At 38.3% G+C, this 22,346-nt stretch overlaps 5 protein-coding genes across 6 annotated transcripts; 3 read left to right on the top strand and 2 right to left on the bottom strand.

The window, feature by feature from the left end:
* Positions 1-203: 203 nt before the first annotated feature.
* Positions 204-5,733, bottom strand: LOC140776768 (uncharacterized). Its single transcript, XM_073120622.1, has 13 exons — positions 5,527-5,733; positions 5,361-5,454; positions 5,186-5,275; positions 4,874-4,951; positions 4,630-4,704; positions 4,236-4,288; positions 3,737-3,887; positions 2,898-3,008; positions 1,571-1,697; positions 1,315-1,415; positions 1,084-1,219; positions 615-667; positions 204-426 (listed from the first exon to the last, which is right to left on the bottom strand). The coding sequence occupies exons 1-13, from the start codon at positions 5,622-5,624 to the stop codon at positions 343-345; spliced, it is 1,251 nt and encodes a 416-aa protein (XP_072976723.1). The 5' UTR covers positions 5,625-5,733; the 3' UTR covers positions 204-342.
* Positions 5,734-6,259: 526 nt separating this feature from the next.
* Positions 6,260-7,324, top strand: LOC140774656 (uncharacterized). Its single transcript, XM_073117736.1, has 2 exons — positions 6,260-6,850; positions 6,953-7,324. The coding sequence occupies exons 1-2, from the start codon at positions 6,442-6,444 to the stop codon at positions 7,198-7,200; spliced, it is 657 nt and encodes a 218-aa protein (XP_072973837.1). The 5' UTR covers positions 6,260-6,441; the 3' UTR covers positions 7,201-7,324.
* Positions 7,325-7,680: 356 nt separating this feature from the next.
* LOC140776478 (large ribosomal subunit protein eL21z/eL21y-like) lies at positions 7,681-9,622 on the top strand. The gene is made up of 2 exons (XM_073120204.1): positions 7,681-7,972; positions 9,179-9,622. The coding sequence occupies exons 1-2, from the start codon at positions 7,736-7,738 to the stop codon at positions 9,434-9,436; spliced, it is 495 nt and encodes a 164-aa protein (XP_072976305.1). The 5' UTR covers positions 7,681-7,735; the 3' UTR covers positions 9,437-9,622.
* Positions 9,623-11,621: 1,999 nt separating this feature from the next.
* On the bottom strand, positions 11,622-15,705 carry LOC140768382 (protein neprosin-like). Its single transcript, XM_073108640.1, has 7 exons — positions 15,100-15,705; positions 14,926-15,012; positions 14,551-14,808; positions 13,975-14,148; positions 12,871-12,924; positions 12,602-12,748; positions 11,622-12,169 (listed from the first exon to the last, which is right to left on the bottom strand). The coding sequence occupies exons 1-7, from the start codon at positions 15,289-15,291 to the stop codon at positions 11,792-11,794; spliced, it is 1,290 nt and encodes a 429-aa protein (XP_072964741.1). The 5' UTR covers positions 15,292-15,705; the 3' UTR covers positions 11,622-11,791.
* A 2,443-nt stretch (positions 15,706-18,148) lies between these two features.
* LOC140776143 (glutamyl-tRNA(Gln) amidotransferase subunit B, chloroplastic/mitochondrial) lies at positions 18,149-22,346 on the top strand. 2 transcript variants are annotated; one of them, XM_073119736.1, is made up of 10 exons: positions 18,149-18,301; positions 18,487-18,539; positions 18,770-19,431; positions 19,556-19,765; positions 20,336-20,476; positions 20,573-20,776; positions 20,871-21,068; positions 21,162-21,230; positions 21,608-21,724; positions 21,834-22,346. In XM_073119736.1, the coding sequence occupies exons 3-10, from the start codon at positions 18,793-18,795 to the stop codon at positions 21,912-21,914; spliced, it is 1,659 nt and encodes a 552-aa protein (XP_072975837.1). In that variant the 5' UTR covers positions 18,149-18,301; positions 18,487-18,539; positions 18,770-18,792; the 3' UTR covers positions 21,915-22,346. The 2 variants fall into 2 exon arrangements, with proteins under 2 accessions (XP_072975837.1, XP_072975847.1); XM_073119746.1 differs by lacking the exon at positions 18,487-18,539 and having other exon boundaries at positions 18,156-18,301.

The raw sequence follows: 22,346 nt of genomic DNA, 5'->3' as shown, positions 1-22,346 counted from the left end.
TGCAAAGAGTAACCCTTTATTTATCATTAATGATAAAAATGATATTTTTTATCTCCACAAATTAACTTAGTGGTCTGCAATAGAGAGGTACTTTAATCATTTTAATAGGATTAATAGTTGGTATCATTAATAGGTGAAGAAATTAATAGTTGCATTTAAGCCTAAGCCACAAAAAGTTAAAAGGGTTACGAAAATAGAGGGAGATATTTGTAATCGAGCCATCTCACATGGTCTGTGTAATTTGTCCTCTTAGATATATTATGAAAGTGATACAGAAGCTTTAAGTGTTCCATCAAATAAGGTCAATAGATTCCCATCTCATACAAACACCACGGGCAAAGTCTATGACCAAAAGGGAGCCAGCCGCGGGTCAGCACGCCAAGGTAGACCGCTCCTGGCACCTAAAGCTCTGCACCCAGCAGCAGCCTGCAACCAATGGCCAAAAAAGATCAGCTTTAAGAGTAGAAATCACAAGATATGTATAATCGAGGATTCTGCAGATTATCTGCACTTAGTTGATGTCAACCATCAGCAAGTTTAATAAAAAAAGCGTCGCCACAAGGTCTTGACAGTAGTATTGTCAAGATAGTGGATAGAAAGAGAAGGTGGGATACCACTTGTGCGGCAAAAGGCAGCATCTTCTCAGGTGACATGCCAGCACATATACCTAATAGAATAAAAGAAAGAAATTAGTACACCGTTCATGAGATAAAACAGCACAAGTGACCTAACAAAACATCAAAGATAGTCCCTACCGAGCCTTGATTGATGGAACTAAAAATAACATTCTGAGTTTGTGATCAAAAGATAGCGTCGTGGCTCCAAGATATTAAATTAATGATAGAGGTATCACCTTGAAGGAGGTGGTTAATGAAAGTGATAACATATTATAGTAGATATTTATGCATTAGATCATGTACCTCCTCCTCTGTGCATCCAAAAGGAAATCAGATGATTCCAGACGGAGCATCCAGTTCGATTTAGTTTACACAAGAAACTAAGATATTTTGGTTCAGGCAAAGAAAATTCTATGGTTCAAGTCACAGTTGTAAATAAAGAAAAGATAGAATGTTATCCACTAACCATATAGGACTGCTCCAATGAATGCATCTCCAGCACCGGTGGTGTCAACGAGCTCTGATGGAGGTATCACTTCCGCTGTGCCTAGAAACAACCTCCCACTCACTGCACCAATACCATCTGCGCTAATCCTCAAACTCTAGAAAGACATTCACACCAGATCAGAATCTATTTCATTTTGCAAGAACCTAGATAAGGAAAATATATGAAGAATTATTTTCTTCCGAAGTATACCTTTGAAGAAATGCACATCGGAGTGGTAGCACTCGCATCAATGTTCTGCTTTAGTGATTCTAGTAAATTCTCTACATCTGTTTCCTCCTTCTCAGAAGCATCTGTTAGGCGTTAGGTACCATTAAGTAGCAGTACACGTGGATATCTAATTTCATTATTAAACCCAATAAAATAATGATATTTGTTCTCGTCCTTCATTTTAGAAATACATAACTGATAAAAGACGATGCTGCAAAGTATAACTATTGCCACTCACCATTTACGCTTCTCTCAAGCATTATGGAACCTTCCTCTCCAAGGGTCACAATTACAAACTTTAGATTAGGCAATCTTAAAAGCATGGACACTAAAGCAGCTGGAGTAGACGATGCCGTCGTCCAAGCCTGTATAATATTAGCATAATCAATAAAATAAAAAATTAAAGTAATCCATTTGTAATGATTTATGCAAACAATTTTCCAAGTTTCTATGAAACCTAAAGTAACATCATCGGAGCATATTAAAACAGGTACATAACTTGTTTTCTAGATCTGCAACTAATGGAGATTGTTTTCTTGGTTTAGATATTTTGTTATAGGGTAACAAAATTAAATTAAAGCATATTAAAACAGGTACATAAGTTGCTTTCTAGATCTGCAACTAATGGAGATTGTTTTCTTGGTTTAGATATTTTGTTATAGGGTAAATTTCAAATTAATCTTTCTGATTATGTCTAACACTAATGGAGGCTGCATAACTTGCTTTCTAAATCTGCAACTAATGGAGGTTGTTTTCGTGGTTTAGATATTTTGTTATAGGGTGAATTTCAAATTAATCTGTCTGGTTATGTCTAAAACTAAAATCATCGATTGCATTTTTATTTGTATCACTTTGCCCCATATAGTTTAGACTAATGTGAAGCTATTAACTTTTCCATCAATTAATATTTATTATAGTAGAAAAGTTCTCTCTAATTTAATTATTTTTGTATTTTTTTCTGTTAAATTTGGATAGACATGTTAATATTTTTACACTAAACTAAACCACAAGGAGGCAAAGCGATACAAATAAAAGTTCAGAAGAGTAGTTTGATTCTTAGCAAAACCATATATGGGTGAATTGTAATTTACACTTAATTATATTTAGAAAGATCAAAAGTCAAGTAATGGTATAAGGCTATAAGCTCACCAACAGATACGTCTAAAAATGATGAGGGCATAATCCATGGAAAATGATTAGCAGAGACAAGTAACACTTATTGGTTGGCCTACATATAAAGCAAGAAAATTTTGCCAACTCTGGGTATGGCAAAGATGCTTAGAACAAGTCAGCACCTTGAGGCTGCTGACTGAGCCTTAACTTCCTATTTCTCCCAGGAATTAAGGAGTCATCTGCTATTAGGGTGTGTTTCACTCCAATACCATAATAACATTGCTAGAGAAAAACTACCCAAAACCAATGAATTATGAGTTCATGACGGTGCTATCAATTCAAAATCATAAGCTACATACATGGTCGAAGTATAATTCTTGGCAGCATCATGAGTAAATGAGCAAAAATAGTAGGGAAACCCATTGAAATTTGTCTATAAGGAATCTGCTTGCCTGAGGAAATCTTTTCGAGCACACAACAAAAGTTGCTAAATTAAGAAGATCATCTAATCCCTCCCTCTTTCTTTCTGCATCAATTAAAATAGGAATTTTTCTTTGGCTTGCCTGCACTGGAGGATTCAATAATACAGATATATCACATTTGTAAGCAAAGAAAAGGAAGAAAGAAAAGAAGATAAGATATATAAGGGTATATTAGAACTAAGATATTTCAGGGCAAAAGCATGCAAGAGTTTTTCATGGCTACAACAAATCCGGCAACAAACCGAACAATATGCCATTCAACCAGGGAAATTTTTTTAAGTGTGGATTAGAATTAAGGTAACTCAAGTCTCAAGACAAAGGCACACATAAATTTCATGGTTCTAACATATCAGGCAATGAACCAGATGTCAATCTGTTAGTTGAGGTGGTAGCACTTAGAGGTAGAGTTTTCTTGGAATAAAATAGAGCTCAATCCTTGAAGAAAGACAAAAGCCATTATTCAGCCAGTGTGGCAAATAATGTGTGGTCAATAGGAAAAGATTGATGTAAGTAGAGAAGGTGGCCCTTAGAAGTACAGTTTATTTTGCATTATATTTTAGATCTTGAAGTAAAGTGAACTGGTGTGAAACAACTAAGCCTGAAAAATTATGAAGTATGCTTTCTTATACTACACGCAACTAATTGCTTGATAATAGGTAAGAACTTTCATCCAAGTCAGCTGATCAACCAACACATAATGAAGCAGGTGGAGTTAATCGAGTTACCTCTTTGCAACAATTAAAATATCAACCAACACAAAATGAGGAGGTAATGAAAAGTGCTTAGCTGGTAGAATTAGTGAAAATTACCTCTTCAGCAACAACTAGAGCAGTTTCATGCAATCTTCCATCAAAGTAGACAAGATTTGCATTTTCCAAAGCAGAAAACAAGCTAGTCTTAGAAAGATCCTCTGGTAGCATCGGAGGGTAACCAGGTGTATGTATACAAGTACGAGTTTTCCTGGAAGACACGCAGAGAAAATCTGTCATTGGTAAATACTATGAACTGATATCTCCTTTTCAACAAATAGGCTCCCACCATAGAATGTTAATCTTTTACTGTCATATGAGATAAACATAATCCGCATAAGGCGCAATTTGTGACATGCCTTAGGATTGAGGTCAGTTCAAAGTTCAAACGTAAAACATGATGTTTCTTGCATAGCTAGATTCAATACGATAGAACCATGCAATGTTTTAGCTAAACCAGTTTCAGTGATACTTACAGTCAGACCAGATTATCTTGGACTGTATCATAAATTTAAAAGCATATCAAAATCGCAAAATGGAAAATAAGAAAGGATCTTACGTCTGGTTGTCAACTATTATATAGGTAAATGGTGAATTCCCCTCCTTAGCAACCTGGAAAAAGATTAATGAAATAAGGAAGAAATCCAAATAATGTGATGATTCAGAAATGTAATGTGTATCAAATATTTCAACAAAAAATTATTTTCTTTTTTGGTGAAATTTTTCTAATTCACTATGTCCACAAGGTTTTCTTCTTTTCTTCTTCAATTTGAGTTACATCCGTACATTATATCATCAAAACAGAAGGAGCCTTTTTATAACTAAAGGTAAAAAATTCATGCTTTACATATTAGAACATAGAGAAGAAAATGTGTTCTACAAGTACAAATCATTCTACAATAATGAAAAATGCTTTACTAGTGCATTGCCAATCTAAACAAAGAGGTATTTACCACTATATGAGAAGCATCTACTCCATCAGCTTGAAGTTCCGTTAGCACATTTCTCCCTTGTGCATCATCAGCTACCTACAGATGGAGAGTAGGAAAACCCATCAGTAAGAATATCTGCAAATAATAATAGACATCATTTGTTAAATAATTCCAATACCAAATATTTTTTTAAAAAAATTAACAGGAATAACAAAGAAAATCATATACAAATTTTAGCCCTACAGAAATGAGAATAACACAAAACCTTGGAAATCAACGTAGGTTTCAAACCTAGACGAGATGCACTGGTTAATGCATTCCCTGTATTCCCTCCTCCTTCTACCTGTTAACATAACAAGTTAATAAGAATCTTCCATTCTAAACCGATTCAACCAAGTAAACAAGCATCTCTCCTAAATTTAGAAGACTAGATATCGAAGAAGTAAAGATCTATCACGTACATTCTCGCTGATTGACATGACTAGTGGAAATGTACCAAACTCGACATTTCAATTGCAAATTAAAGACCTAATGCAACAAAATTGTACACTCGCGCTAGATTGATGTCAAAAGATACCTTAAGGCTCAAGCTTCGGATCTTATCATCGGGTTGGGGGAACGACGCCACGGTCGCCAAGTAATCCACCGACACCGCCCCGCATCCCAACTTGAGGAGATGAAGTCAAGCTTCAGCAAGTGAGAAGTAGCTCACTTGTCAGAGCAGAAATCATCGAGGAAGAGTCGATACTTACCACGACCCGCTTCTCCGGGAAAGGCGGAAGAGACGGCGAGCTCGCAGCTTTCTCCATCTCCACCGACCACGACGACGACGACGACATCTCGGCTCTACAAGCAGCCATGTACACGAAATAGAGAGAGAAAGAGAGAGATCTAGAGATCTAGGGAGAGGAGAGAAACCTTGGAAGGGTTGTTGATTTGGTATTCGAGAAGCTTCGAGGGAGGAAAGAGAATGAATGGGAGTTGTAGCAGGGAAGAATGGGAGCAAGCTTCATCATCTTACTTTTATAACCTCGTATTGCGACTTCCCGTGAAAGTGAGCAAATCGGAAACTTGGGGGGGGGGGGGTAGTTGGAAAGTGATGATATCTGATTTTAGTGACTGGTGAGTGAGCGGGGTGAGTGTGGTGGGGGTGCGGATAACATATAGATTCAGGCTACAAGTCATGGAGTTGATCGGCTGCATCCACAGACGTAGGAATTTAATGTTGCTGATCTTTGGCCTCTAAATTATTGGTTTAATTAACACTACTATCCGAATTGTACGATACTCCTGCATTTTGTACTGCAGGCGATCGGATCATCTACTACAACGGATCTGGCCTTCCCTTAATGGGCACTAGGCCCATCACATGCTAAAAAATTCTATTAGCCCAACCCAGCAAAAAGAATGCCATTTAAAATAGGGAAAGTTCCAAATAACACCCATAATAATAGTTTAGTAATTTATAGGGTGTCTTTTACAAAGTTCCCTTTAAAATATCAAACCGGTCAATCGATCCGTGATAGTCGGGCTTTGTTCCGAAATCATCGGGCCTACTGTAAATAATGCCTATTAGCCCTAGTCATGTAATTATGTCAACTGAGGTTTAGGTATATATAGGGGGGGGGCAAGGGCTGGTCTAATACAATTAGTCAAACGTTAATCATCACTTTGGCATCCCAATTAATTCCATTAATGGTTTTAATGGTGTGTTCTTTTCTCCTTGTCCATCACCATCCAAAGAATCACAAACTAGCACCACATTCTTCACGACTCCTTATCACCAGCGAAAACTAACCAATAGAGTGTTCACATAGAGGAGAGTTGCTAGCTATGGGTCTTGCACTTAGCAAGTTCAACAGTAAGCACCATGAGAGACGCCAAGTTTTGAGGGCCAAAATCCAAGTCCTGGAGGAAGAGATAGAGGAGATGAGGCATGCGAGAGAGCAAGAGGTGCGAGCATTCCACCACCACGTAACGCTGTTTGCATGCAAGGAGGAGTCGTGGATGCAAGAGTGGCAGAAGGACAAGGAGGAGATCGCTAGGCTGAGGTTGATCAGATGGAAGGAAGAGGAGGAGGACAAGTTAGCAGCAGGTGCTCCGGAGGAGTTGCGGTCCAACTTCCTCGTAGAGCGTATGAAGGCGGAGCAAGCGCGGCGAGAGGCGGCGGTCGAGAAGTGGAAGCAGCTCTACCTGGCCATCAAGGCCGAGCTCGACGACCTCATTCAGAGAATTCATCAAGGTAAAATTAAGTTACTCTGAGATAAAAAGCGAGCAATAGTTAATTCACGAGTGTTTTAGACTGTACTTATCCCTTAATTTACAACGGTGGTTTCTTTTGCAGGGGAGAGATTGTGCTGGGGAGTTGAGCAAGGAGTGCTTGTCGAAGGACTTGAGAAGAAATTGAAAGCTAAGGAGGACTCCATGGAATCACTCAGACAACAAATAGAAGCAATGGAGAAGGAGGGAATAAGAAGGGATAGGGAGATAGATATACTTCGCCAGAGCCACAGAATTCTCAGCAACACTAGAAGGAATCAAAGCAAAATTTGCCTGCCGAGAAGGTTGATGAGTAGTTGGAAGAAAAATTGAACTCAGAGAGAGAGAGAGAGAGAGAGAGAGAGAAGTTGCAGTCGATTTAAAACTCTATGTTGGAAATATTGAAACTAAATTGTTTCAAAAATCTTCAGCAATCATAAATATCAGAATAAATTTAATTCTAGTTTCATATGAAATAATTGTTTTTTCTTCACTTTTTGCGTTAAAATTAAATATTTAAGCCAGCCCAACTAAGAAAATACAATTATCAATTGCATAGAAACCTTTCGAAGATTCACTTTTTAATTTTAAGAGAGAGAGAATCCAAAGAGAAGTTGAGGTTCCAAATCCGTGACATTAGATCCGCCATAGATCCGACCCGATAACCCGTTGCCGTACATAGTTGTTGGGCTTTGGACCTTCAACAAGGCCGGGGAATTCCTTGGATCTAAATGCAAAGACCAAGAGAGAGGGGTAAAAAGGACTACTCACATAGTCTCCTTATAAATAGCCCAAAGGTTCCCAAACCCTATCTCGTCTTCACTCTTTTCTCTCTTTCGCGCCTCCACTACCAAAACCCTAGGCGGCGATGCCGGCCGGCCATGGTCTCCGTTCTCGGACTCGAGATCTCTTCGCCCGACCTTTCCGCAAGAAGGGTTACATCCCCTTGACGACTTACCTGCGGACGTTCAAGATCGGGGACTACGTCGACGTCAAGGTTAACGGCGCCGTCCACAAGGGCATGCCCCACAAGTTCTACCACGGCCGCACGGGACAAGTCTGGAACGTCACCAAGCGCGCCATCGGTGTCGAGATCAACAAACAGGTATGTGTTTAGATTTTGATTCGAATCAGTAGCGTTAATTTGGTCAGATCGAGATGGATGCCGGAATAATAGCTGAGATCTTTCTTCGATATTAGGATTTTGGTTTGATTCGATGTTGGTGGTATAACTTACCAGTGATTAGTGTTTTGATTCGAATTCGAGGTCGGATTAGTCAGTTACAGTAAGATCGGCGGGAGTTCTTGACTTCTGTGAGCAATATAGTGGAAGTAGAAGGATTTCTATAGATGCCTGCATTGGGATGTAGATTTTTTTAATCTCGTTAGGAGTGGAAGGTATTTTGATTGGTTGATTGAGGTGTTGCTTCTATGAATGCCTAGAGATATAAGAGAAAAGTTTAGACAGATTTGATTGAAAAGGAAGCCAAAAAAGACTGGACATATGTTTAAACGACCGTTTTATCCTGTTTAGATTTCTATACGAAGTAATTAACTGTGACGATGGATCGAAGAACTCGACTCAAAATTCCTGTTACCTTGTTTTGGCTCTTTTGTAGCATTAAAAACCTAATGCTAAGCGATTGAAGATGCAAGAGTTCAAAAATAGACAGTTGAGGGGGATTAAAGGATACGGAGAATTCATAAATAAAATGATGGATAGACAGTTACTTGTTGCAGATAACAATCCGTTATAGCTAGTTATTTGATGTCCTCTTGGACTCCTATAGAAGACACTATCTGGGAGATCAATTTTAATTCTTCATCACCTATGTTTGTATAAGATGAATTTAACTTCTTTACATGCTAACTTTTATTTTGATTTATGCTAACTGCTATGTGGTAAACAAGATATCTAGATTTACTTCAGTTGGTTTGAATTGTCTGCATCCAAAGTTATCTTGCTTGATTGTCTTAGTATTCTACTAAAATTTTCTTTTAGAACTTTTAGTTTGTGAAATGTTTGTCAACTATCAACTCTTAATTTGTGACCTTTTATGTTTTTCCTGTAAATTTTGTAATTTGATTTCTCTGAAAAAATATTTATTTTCTTTAGTCGTATAGTACCTAAATGAATGTGAGGGGAGAGTGGTTGCATCTGTTGGTTTCACATGTAAATTATATCAAACCAGTTCATCAGAGGATGTGAATTAGTAATTCGTTTTCTAGAGGTGTTCATCTTTTACTCGTCAGCTTCTTTACTGTACTGGCTTGTTAATTATAATTTCGCTGGATACTTGTAATTGGTCAGGTTGGTAATAGAATTATCAGGAAGAGGATTCATGTTCGTGTGGAGCATGTCCTGCCTTCCCGATGCACCGAAGATTTCCAGTTGAGGAAGAAAAAGAATGATCAGCTGAAAGCAGAAGCCAAGGCACGCGGTGAAGTTATCAGCACGAAGCGGCAACCTGAAGCTCCCAAACCTGGTTTCATGGTTGAGTGTGCTACACTCGAGACCGTCACTCCTATTCCATATGATGTGGTTAATGATCTGAAGGGTGGTTACTAAGCTGCCATTATTTCATCTTACTAGGTCTTTACCCCCCCCTTTTGGGCTTTTTGGAAGTTGTGGAATGTTGTTACTTATTTGTTTTGAGCGTTTTGTCAACTCAAGGAGTATCTTTTTAATCGTCGCCAGATATACTATTGACTTGCTTATGGTAACTAAATGTTAGATTTTTGTGGAATTTTCTCATTCTTATAATCTTCCTTTTCTTTTATTAGTTTCAGTGCTGCTTCCTCATCACTTCCAGTTCTCGATCTATTTGAAACTTTTCTGATCTAAGTCACCAAATGCTGCCTTATTTCTATTTTCTTTGAGAGATAACTGTTCTTATGCTTTCTTGAAAACTACTAATTGTAAATATTTATCGTCTTCACCACAATGCTAAAGCTGCAGGTAGAATTTGCATGATTATTATGCTTTTGGCTTTTGGTGTCTGCAGTTTCTCATGGTTAGTCAATAATTTTTGGGGGGTTTCATTTTTCATCTTGCTTGTGTACCCTTTATTTGAGTTTCGAATGAGGGAAAGTTAGTATCGAATATTTGAGGTCACTCTGCCAATATATATATATACATATATTTCACTTTTGACCTTCGTTATAGTAGTTGTAGTAGTTTCCTTGTATCACAAAGTAGGTTTTGATTGCTCATATCAGGTAAGGCATTTATTAATTACAATCGAATTGGGAAAAGTAAAAAGGCTAAACTGCTTCATTTGTCTTGAGCTCCATTGAAATGTGGGGGATTTTCTAGGTGGCACCGTTGCAGGGCCTGTAATGACCAATTACTCGTCATCAGATAGAGATAAATACTCATTGAGATAGAGATAAAGATCATAGGGTCACTCACACTTAATTATGAGTACCCTTCTGAACAGGCTAGAACTGGCCCGAAATGTTCGTGCCAGGCCTTTTCTGATCATAAGCCAGTCGCTGTGCTTCTTTCCCTATGGACGGCAATCAGTAGGACTCGTCACCGACAAATAATGAAGCCGCCGGCTTCGGTCGTAAGAAGATGTTCGTCACGGGCTTCCATTTCCTCTCTTGATGAGGGCCCAAACTACTACTATATCACGGTCAGCCCATCAACTAGTTATTGGGCTTCTCTGCTTGTTGAGTTAGAACTCGTCACCGATAGTAATGCAGTCGCCGGGTTTGTCCTTAAGGTGATGTTTGATATGGGCTTTCTCTTACCTGAGTCACCACCATTGAAGTCTGCGGCGATGATAATCTCGTCGCCGGATGCGGCACAACTTTCATAATTCGGTGAATGTTCTTATTATTCCTAAAATCACACGAGCTATATTAATTTTTTGAACTCATTTGCTATGATGATTGAAGAAAGAACAGAATGAGAGAAACAAAACAACAGCGAGAAAGCATCTACCTACACACTTCACCACGTCTTTTCTCCTGTTCCACTTTCTCTTCCTCTCTTCTCCCCAATAACACACTTCTCCACATCAAGGCAAGTAGCCATTAAACTTTTAAGAACCCACCCCAAAGCCCCACAAACCTGACAGCATATTGCTGTCTCTGCCCCACCTACACACAAAGGTACTAATCTATTAACTTCAGCATTCACTCCCACAACCATTGGTAATTAATCAGAGCTGTTTGTCGTGCTTCCCAACCCTCCTCACCTGGCCTTGACTTTGACATTACTAGTTTATTTCTTTGCCTGACAGCAACCAGGTCCGGAAAGCCATGCCCACTTAGTAGTAAATTTTGTTTCCATGGGCATATGGGCCTACGTTACTTAATTAAGGATTGAGTGAGGAAGACTCTAACTGCACTCCCAAGTCTCAGTAATGAGTCCAAATGCCATATATTCTGCATTGTTATTCTTATCAGAAAGAAATTTAAAGGAGTGTACAGAGACTGTTTGTACCCAGAATACCAGCTGTTCTTCTTGATATTGTAACCAAAAAAAAAGAAAGAAAACGAGACTAGTGAGGAGGAACAAAAGTCATTTGCCACCAGTATTGACCTACCTATACCTCTCTATAAGATGTTTCTAATTAAGCATGTGGTTTAAGCTTTTGATGTCAACTGGTTGGAAAATATAGTCCTTTGTTAATTTCCATTACTTTTGTCAGATGCGGTGTGAAAACTTCTCAGACTGATCGAAGAATAACTTTGCACAATATATATATATATATTATGTATGAGATACTAGTTGCAACAAAAAGAGGGACAAAACCCCCATAGCAGTTGCCATGGGGTTCAAAATAATTAAGAAACTTAGAAAGACCGCTGGATTAGTACATTCATATCAGACTAGTGTAGTGAGGCTTGGTGATCAACCTCACTCCAAGAAAGAAAGAATAGCAACTAGCAACTAGCAACTAGCAACATGAACTCAATGGCACTTGGGATTGCTCCCAGGTCCTCCATAGTAGAAGTGAATCCCCCAGTCTGCATTGGAATAACTCTGGATGTCATAGCAATTGGTGTCCTCTGCAAGAGTTGAGATGGATTGCACTGCAGTCAGGCTGTTATCGGAGTCGACGATCTCTAGGCTGCGAAAGTAGCTCGCCTTCGCAAAGCCATCGCTCGCAAAGTGACCCGACCCCATTTGCGTCGAGGTGTGCTCGCCATTGGTTCTCATGTTCACCACCTCTCCTCCCCACTCCACCATTGTTGCATGGTCTGAGAGGTGTGTGAAGAGCTCAGCTGGCCAATAACCAACAAGCATGTTGTCCCCAAAGCTCATCCACCAATTACCAAGCTTTGGATCCTGAACAGTATTATGTTTCCAGTGTCAATCAAATGCATGGTCCTGTAGCCTAATTGCCAATTCTTATTAGTTTAAAGTTCCCTTTTCTTAAGCACGTAAATTCTAACATTTTCAAACTTGACGTTCAAATGGAGAGAAGGTGGAGAAATATATGTTAGGTAGATAATGCATAGAGTAGGTATATCAGTTATGATGCCATTTATGGGCAGATGCTAGAATTTATTGCATTGTGGAGAAATTAATGGTAAGTTTGTACAATCAATCTTCTCAGGCTCTCTGCCATGTCATACTGCTGTTGTATGCATTAAAAGTTATGCAACTTTGTTACCCCTGTTACAGCCATAATATGGTAAGACTCCACTTCTAACAACAGGATGCATGAAAAAATTGCCATGCTCTCTAGATTCATGGTAAAACATTAGAAATTTATACCTTCCATATGAGGATTGTTATGTCATATTGGCTGCCGGAGTACTCCGACACCGGAGATATCGCTGCTCCAATGGCTATCCTGTTGTTAGTCTGCACAAATCCTGGACATAGAATGTTGTAGCAACCTGTTGCTTGATATGCATCACTCTGTGGCATCAAAAGCATGAAACTAGCAATGAATTCACCATCAAGCCATCCCATTTTGATTAGAAATCTATATGTTTTGCTTGCAGAAACGCTGCAATCTAATCAAGTTTTGGATTTCTCACCGTCCAATATGTGAACAGCCTTGGCCTGCTGTCTCCATAAAGCTCAGGGCTGACCTGACTAGAAAGAAATACAAAGCTTCAGATGACCATTCCAAATTTTACTAACTTCAAGTGACTCCAAATTGTTCTACAGAAGGATTTTCAAGTGTCCTATATCCAACTCTGAATCAATTCTTTAGATGTCTTGAAGGTTAGTTGGACCATCCTATTAGGTCCTCAGCAATCTCATGCATGGGGCATATCTTTGATGATGAAAGGTACTCTGCACCAGTATTCCTTGATTATTCTTTATGATGATTCTGAACAAGGACTCAGCAATTAATTGAGTGGTCTGACTTCAATCTTTTTCCCTAATGTGGATATGTAGGAAGATAGAGTTACTAAGGTAACCAAGGGTTCCTGAGTGATGTTAGTAGATATGCCTTTGAAATTATTAACTTGGTCAGATTGTGAACATGGCAATGATGCTGTTGTGGGGTATCATGATCATGAGTAAGAGAGATTAGATGATGGATGTCATCTATGTTGCTGGCAAAGATCTTCTAAATAGGCCTTGGCATCATTAAGTATGCAATAAGGTTTTCACTTAAGGATTTTAATATTTCTATGTTGCTTTGACATTATTATTATTATACATGTAAAGCACATTATTATCTGACCTTATGCATCATCACATTTATGGCACCCATGTGCTACCACTCTGATCATCTCATTGGATAACAATAAATAGCTCTATTAAATGAGTTTAATCTTAAACATCTAATATATATACCATGTGATTAGGCAAAGGATTAGAAAGGTCTTAAAAGTTCTTCTGCCAATTTCTCCATGAATGGTGGTGTGATTAAATGTCAATGGCACTGTGCTCACTAGTCCTCTAAGTTTTGCATTGAAATAAGTTTGGCAAAAACCATCTTTATTTGACTTCTAAAAAGAAGTGGGTCTAGAAAGGATCAGATACTTGTTATGGTAATAATTATATTCTGAATTGAGTAAGGAATTATTTGATATGGCATTCATTTATTATGAACTTAGGATAAGATACCAAGATTTATAAGGTGCAAACTTCAAAGAGAAGAAGGAAAAAAAAATAGAAATTATTACCTGCCATCCAGCTTCGATGCTATTGAGATCTGAGCCATCAAATGATCCCGAGAGAATCCAGATCTGAGAAAGACTAAACTCGTTTGCCACTTGAATGGATGGTTCCCAGACGTTAATAGTAGCTTTTGCCCCATAGACTTCTCCTGTATCTGACCCAGTGTATGCTATTGCATGCTATGTATACCAATACAAGGTCAAAATAAATCAGTATATATATGTATATATATACGTATGTATATGTAATAGGTGTAAAAAGAAATATAGCCATGATAGCTTCCTCCACTACGCAATTGAATGCCATGGAGTTCATTCAATGCCATGCTCTTCTGAGCTCAACCATCATAGAGGGTAAAAGGTTTTAATGTGAATTGCAAGGAAATGGAGAAATAGAAATGACCACCATTTATTACTCAGTTCCTCTTCCCACCAACCTTCTCAATGGACTTCATTGCTTTGTTTTGAAGTCTAGAACAGTATAACCTTTGAATGTTCCTTCCATTAGCTCTAGGCTAACTTCTTCCAATAATTGTTAAAAATTGAGAGAGAAAAAAAGGAACATGAGATAATATATCATACCTCATGGCCATTGCCACTGACCACATCAGGAGCATCAGTAGACCTAGCAACTGAAACCTTGGCTTGCTTCTTGCCATAGTGGAACAAAGATTTGGCCCGGAGGACATCGTCCATTCTTGTTCTTCGTATCGGCACCGTGCCCTTCGGGCAGTGTCCGACGTGGTGCCACGCTTGCCAAGCCCTTCTGGCCGCCGCCGCCGTGGTGTAGTTCCTCGGCTGTCGGCCGCCTTGGAACTTCGGCATCTTAGGTGCTACTGTCTGTATAACAATTCACAAGATAATCAAATCTTAGCTAATAGAGGAACATATATATATATATGTATGTATATATCTTGAGAGGCTCTTCATGGTGATCAAGTGGAAAGTAGATTGAACCTGAATGTTGTGATCTTTTAGAAGAGGATGATCAAGGGCTGGTTGCTTGTGCTGGGGAACGCAGTCGATGGTATCTCCATCAGGACTCTACACAAAAGTAAAGAAGAAACCACGTCAACGTTATTTCAAAACAATGGGTAAATTTGAATCATATAATTGGACTTGTGCAGTTACCTCAATGGATCTCGCTGCTGGTTTGTTGATCTTTTCCAAGTGTCTCTGAATTCTAGCCAACTTAAGAGTGGAAAATCGCCTACTGCTAGTAGAATTAGAAGCCAAGACGCCCTTTTTCCCATCACCATCTATGAAGACGAGTAGTAGTAGTAGAAGAAGAAGGGAAGCGATAGATTGGAGGGAAGAAGACATTGAGCTACCTCTCCTCTACTTCCCCTTTCAAAGCAACATATGTTTTAGTGCTCAAATAGACAGACAGATAGATCGAAGAGAAGAGGAGGAGGAGGTCCTTTAAAATCTCTAACAAGTAGTATTAATAACAAAGACCGCACATGAATCAGAGCTATCCTAAACATCACAGGAGCCAAGGAAAAGGACCTCTCCTCTAACTTGCTTATTCTTGGTAGAGTTGGATATATATTCTCTCTCTCTCTCTCTCTGAGGCCTTCTTTAATTGCATTACAACTTGTAGATGGAAGCCACAATCATGACCGTGCCCATCAAAGCTAATCTTTATGCAGTTGCACCTGTAAAACGAGTGAAGGAAATACGGTCATAATGCCAAATAAAGAATGTTATAAATATAATTGATTTTGATTTATTTCATTGGGATTCTCCATTTACCACACAAACTAATATAGAAAGACTTTTATTTCTTTCCCGTTTTATATGATCACACCACATAAAATGAAAGGTCTGATTGAGAAATCCAAACATTACGACAATATTTCAGTTACTGGAAAGAGTCATCGAGAACTCCTTTTCCCAACAACATGCGTTGTCCTCAGTTTAGTTGAATCGATCAAATCTTATAGCTATAAACTGAGTTAAAAGTATCAAAGGAGAGGATGGGAGAGAGGGAGGCTTCAAGCCACAGTATAATTAAATAAAGCTTGACCTACCAACCTAAAATCTTAATGACAACTTGAATGGGAGAGCTGAGAGACATAAATATTACCCCCATAAAGACGGTGGGCTTGCCTTATAACAGTGCACTGGCATAGGTGGGCGTCGTCTTTTATTCGTTTTTATATTGCCATCTTGGGGGTTCTAGGAGTTTGGAGTGGAAGGCGAGGAAAGCTAAGCTACTAAGCTAAGAAAAGAGAGAAAGTCTTTGGTGAATCTTTTGGGCAAGCCAAAGAGGCTTCCATTCTTTCCTTCCTGCCTATTTTTAATTAATTACTTATCATTTTTAGTGTCTTTCGTGGACCAGAGACAATCAGACAACCCTTCTCTCTCTCTCTCTCTCTCTCTCTCTCTCTCTGGCTTGCTTTTATATCCATGAGTACTACAGCATGCAGCCGTGTTAATGATACGAGGACCTACCACTACATGCATAAAGTAACTACTACTATATTTTTGTTATACTTAGCAAGGTTGGCCTAATTATAATTTACGACAAGTTATTATTATTATTATCTTAGCTAACGGATGTACCTTGTTGCAAGAATGTTTTAGTGAATGGCTATTGAATGCAAAGATTATATCGAGTTGGGATACGGTGTGAGCTGATTTTATGTAGGTCAGTCTGATGTCTTCGATTTTGTCCGCTCAAATTATACGGCTTTTATAATATTTTTCTTATAATATTTGTTGACATGTCTGGATATCTTGTTGAGGGTTTATATATATCTCAGCTACCATTTGCAATGTCGATTATAACTTTGGCAAGTTGGGTCCCACAGATGAGTGGTCCAGATGCAGTCGCTGTGGGAGACACTCCTGGCATCGGACGGCCACAGTGGTGGATTGAGAGAAGAGAAAAAGTTCTTTTTAAGGTAAAAAGTTGATATTCTCACGCTCTTTTTAGGTAAGCTGTTACGCGTACGTAACTCGCGCTCTTCCGAGTAACGACGTCGCTTAGACGGCAAGAGAAGACACCGCGGCCCGCGGCGCGACGCACGCGCCAAATCCAGGCAAATTTACGAAACTATCCTCGGATAAATCCATCTTATCGGGCTTTTTCCTGCATATCTATTCGTCGTATCTTTCGATGATCGGCATACATATTAAACAAATTAATTCTACAAAATCCAACACTTTTATTATTAATTCTAATCACACGATCTACAAACATATTAATATCATAGTCTAGAGAGGAAATATCCACGAGGTGTGTCAGAGGAAATATTTTATATTCGAGTGATTCCAAGCTTCAGATTCCCTATTGACTTTAGAATTCTCAAACTCTGAGCAGCCCTCCATTGAGAAATGGCCTTTGGATTTTGCCATCCATAAGTTATACTTTATTATTTATTAGTTAATTGGGGACAAGCTTAGGGCCCACTTTTGCAAATTATCTGGGCTAAGATTAGGAACTAGTAATCTTGGGCTTTAGATTGCTTAGAAACCTGCCAATATTATATTTGCTCTTGTAATTTGTATCCGTTGCGGTGCTGATGTTGCTGCTGTGGACCCATTTGCTTTAGTCGTTCTCCTAAAAAATATATATATTTCAATTCAAACTTAGGTTTAAAATTGATTTTAATTCAAGTTAATCAGGGATTGGGTCGATTATACCTCTCGGTAGAACTAGTGGTGCCAGTGTTGCTCTCCGATTTATTTGCTTCACTTTGTTCTCCTACATTTATTGATAAGAAAAAAAAAAAAATTATGTTATACAAGTATCTTTTTCAACATAATATTATTCAATAAAAAATAACATAAGGACGTATTTGCAAATGTCAATTTACTATAAAGAAATAAAAAAACTTTCATTTTACACTTAGTAAGTATTATATATTCATTGCAGTTTCAACCCTATAATTTTATTATTTTAAGAGTTAATTACACTTTGACCTGTTCTATTATCTTTTTTAGTGGCACATAGATCCACTAAAATATTAAAAATGTTTTAAATAATTATATTCTTAGATTTTTATTTTTATTTTTCATCCATAAGTTAACGGTTAGAATATATATGTATGTATACACACACACACACCCATTTTTGAACTGGGTAAGGCCCATTAAAGTTCTGGATCTGGCCTTATCTGGGCCGCTCTGTTGTACGACTGTACCCGTCGCAATGGGTTGATTTCGGCCCGCATATTTGTCGATCAAATGCGAACGCCGCGAAACCCGACGAAGCTCGAGGACGAAAGGAGGGGGCGATAAGATTCATCGCCGTTCGTGTGGAAGTGGAGTTCTATCCACACCTTGAATCCAAAGAACTTTTTTCGCGCTCCTTCTTCCTCTTGTTGTAAGTCTCTCGGAACAAGTACTTTTGGGTTCTCCCGACATCTATTTCTTCTTTTCTCCTCTACCTTTTTTTTCTTTTTCCCCAAGAATAGATTTTCTGTAATGGATTATCACTTGGATCTTCGTGAAAACCTCACCTTTTAATTTATATTCTGCTCTTGATGATGGATTTTATGTGTATTTTAGTTGGGAGAATTAACACAGAGGAAAACGGAAAGAGAACATTTGGAGTTCATTTGGTAACTAAATTTTTCTCTGCTTTCCTTTCAACTACTGATAAAAGATGCAATGCGAGACCAAGTTATCAAGTGGGCTTCCTCCAAAATCCCAACTTTTCTTCTGTTTCTGGACGTGCATTGGTTATAGTAGAGATGAAATTTAGTTACCAGAGAATTTATTGTACAAGATTTCATCTTTTGATGCTTCTTCTGGCTTGCTAATTGACTTAATATGTTCTTCTTTGGAGCAGGCTTCATGTGATCACTGGTTATTATGGCTTTGATCCTTTTCCGAGGAATCAGAACCAACTATCTTTTCTTCCATTCATCAACTCTACTTTCCAGAAGAAATGGTGCTCTTTTCTGCACACTGCAACGCCCAAATACACTGTCTAATGTGCGTGCAGAGAGTCTCCAGACAAATGAAAGCAGAACAAAATCTATCCAAATGGCTACCAAAGAATTGTCAGAGCAAAAGATGCAAGGATACGAAGCTGTCATTGGGATAGAAACTCATGTTCAGCTTTCTACCCTTACCAAGGCTTTCTGCAACTGCCCCTACCTCTATGGTTCACAGCCCAACACAACTATCTGCCCCATATGTATGGGGCACCCTGGAACACTGCCGATTGTGAACTCGAAAGTTGTTGAGTTTGCCGTGAAATTGGGTCTTGCACTCAATTGTGAGTTATCTATGACTTCCAAGTTTGATAGGAAGCAGTATTTCTATCCCGACCTTCCAAAAGGCTATCAAATATCTCAATTTGATATGCCCATAGCAAAGAGAGGCTACATTGATGTGGATCTTCCACTAGAGTTTGGTGGTGGGCATAGGAGGTTTGGGATAACCAGGGTTCATATGGAAGAAGATGCCGGGAAGCTACTTCATTCTGAGTCTGGAAGCTACTCTCAGGTACACTAACACTACTTATTCTCATTGCACATCTTCTGTCAACTTAATACTTATCAGCTATTTCTTCCTTTGGCAAGCTCCAAAATGCTCGTAATCAATTGAGAGAATACTGATTGTACTGCAGGTTGACCTCAATAGAGCAGGGGTACCTTTGCTTGAGATTGTCTCTGAGCCAGATATGAGAACTGGAATTGAGGCTGCTGAGTATGCCGCTGAGTTACAGCGGCTAGTTAGGTATTTGGGGGTGAGTAATGGAAATATGCAGGAGGGTTCTCTTCGCTGTGATGTAAATGTTTCTGTTCGACCAGTTGGACAACTGGAGTTTGGGACAAAGGTAACTGGATCTCAATCTTTCAACTAACCTAATTCTAATACAATAATTTGTACAACTCACAGCGGTCCTTTCTTATTTCATATGATTGCATTAGATGACAATTAGCAGTCCTAGTGATCATTAACAAATGAACGAGGGTACAAGAAAAGAGTAATCTGGATAGTTTTCTCATTTGCAAAAACCTCCTGAACAGGAAGTACAGTTTCAGTTCTCTGGAGTTCTGAATTTGAATAAATTCACATGAATTTGACATTACAATTGAGGAAATTGGACTCAGTTATTAGGTTATCTGCATCCAGAACTTAATCATACATTCACTGCCACTAGCCTATATTATTTGAAATGACCATTGGAACTGAATTTTTTTTTTTTTGGTTACCTGTTAACTTACATCTCTTTGTAAGTCATGATGAGGAAAACATTGATAATCGTCGGAGAGACTATTTTGGAACAGATTAAGTAATTTTCTCTTGCAAGTTCTTATTTTTTATTATTTCCAGCATACGAAGAAGAGTAATTCATTTATCCTAGAAATGATATATGAAATGCTTTTTGTTACTTTGTTGGCAGGTCGAAATAAAAAACATGAATTCTTTTTCTGCAATGAACCGTGCAATAGATTTTGAGATTTCAAGGCAGATTCTTCTTAATAATCAGGGCCAGCTTGACCAAATTGTCCAAGAAACTCGCCTTTGGGATGATGGTGCTCAGGTTTATACCAGTGTTTGCTTTTGTTGTATTTATTACAGGCTCATTTTTGCTTCATTGGTGTAGTTTATTTGGTTTGTTTTCAAATTGCTTATTCAGAAAACTGTTACAATGCGAAAGAAGGAAGGGCTTGCTGATTACAGATATTTTCCTGAGCCTGACCTTCCTGAAGTTGTCCTCTTTGAGGAGTATGTTGACCAAATTCGTCAGTCACTGCCTGAACTACCCGAAGCAAAGCGTAGACGTTATGAGGAAATGGGACTCAGTATGCAAGATGTTCTCTTCCTTGCTAATGATAACAGTGTAAGTCTCTTCAATAAATTTATAGTTCTTACAACATTTAAGATTATTTTCCATAATATCTGTTAAGCGTCAAACTGCAATGATTATTTTTCAGGTTGCTGATTTTTTTGATGCTGCTGTTGGGAAAGGTGCTGATGCAAAGTTGGCTGCCAATTGGATTATGGGTGATATTGCAGCTTTTCTGAAAAATGAAAGGCTTTCAATTAGTGAAATCAAACTAACACCTCAAGAACTCTCTGAACTAATAGCTTCCATTAAAAAGGGAACTATTAGTGGAAAGATAGGGAAGGAGGTATTATTTTTATTTTGCCACTTAATCTAGGCCCCCAAATGTTCAATTCTAATAGGTCCTGTTGTTCAAGAATTAATAATCTGTGACTTGCAGATATTAACTGAGCTTATATCCAAAGGTGGAACTGTTAAATCATTGATAAAGGAGAAAGATTTGGTTCAGGTAAATCTTTTTAAATTATTGACATGAACTCCCTACATTTGTTCTCTGTGTCACATTTCACTATGCATTCCATCTCTATCGACACGCAAAATTTTGGTTTGATTCTTGGATTCTGTAGACTGTTCTTGCATAACATTTTAAGCATAGGAACACTAGAACAATTCCTTATTACTGTTCTTCAATATTCGGTTCATGTAAATGAACATCTGTAGCATTATATCTCTATAATATTATAATAACATTATTTTGATTAAAATTCTTGATTCTGTTATAGTTGTGGTCAATGATCAAATCCCAAAATAGTCGACACTAAGGATCATCTTACAGAATTATGGTTTAGTTCTGCAAGAGCTCATATCTTGTTATTGGATCTACAGATAGTAGATCCAGCTGCAATAGAAGCATTGGTGGATAAGGTTCTTGCAGAGAATCCCAAGCAGCTTCAACAGTATCGTGGGGGCAAAACTAAGTTGCAAGGTTTTTTTGCTGGTCAGGTATGTGAATAATAGGAGATCCACTATTCTCCTATGTTCTTAGATGACTTCAGTTTTTACTCCAACATTTGCTATTGCAAGTTCTGAAATGTCCTTATCATACTTTCAGGTGATGAAAGAATCAAAAGGTAAGGCTAATCCTGTAATTCTGAACAAGATACTCATCGATAAGTTAAATGCGGGGAGCTGAGAAGGCTAAATGGTGCAAGGCAAAACATATATTGATCAGCATACGGCATTCTATAATTATTAAATGAGTATGTATAAGCAAGCTGCTATCGAGGAAAAGATGATGCGACGTGGATATAAATGACATGACGGTTACTTAACATGTTTGTATGCAGTGATTAGTACATTTAACAGTGTCATTTCACCTGGTTCAGTGCATTGATCTCATTGCAAATTTTCTTCTTTATGGTGTTTAGCTTGCCACTAGAGGGATAAGCTGTTCCTAGGGTAATCCTTCAGTGACATCTGAAGAGTGGCCGTATAATTTGAACTATTCTTTTTCAGTTCTATTCTTGCTGAGGTCAAATATTACCTCGTGTAAGGATCAAATTTCAGTGTAAATTATTTCCTCATCATTATCTTAATTTTCTGGTGACATCAGTTGCAAGGATAA

This window comes from Typha angustifolia, chromosome 2 (genome assembly GCF_048772165.1).
Source record: "Typha angustifolia cultivar Huaian chromosome 2, ASM4877216v1, whole genome shotgun sequence".
In the NCBI taxonomy this organism is placed as follows: Eukaryota; Viridiplantae; Streptophyta; class Magnoliopsida; order Poales; family Typhaceae; genus Typha; species Typha angustifolia.
Note: the sequence above shows the minus strand (reverse complement) of the source record. Positions and strands in the feature narration are given on the sequence as shown.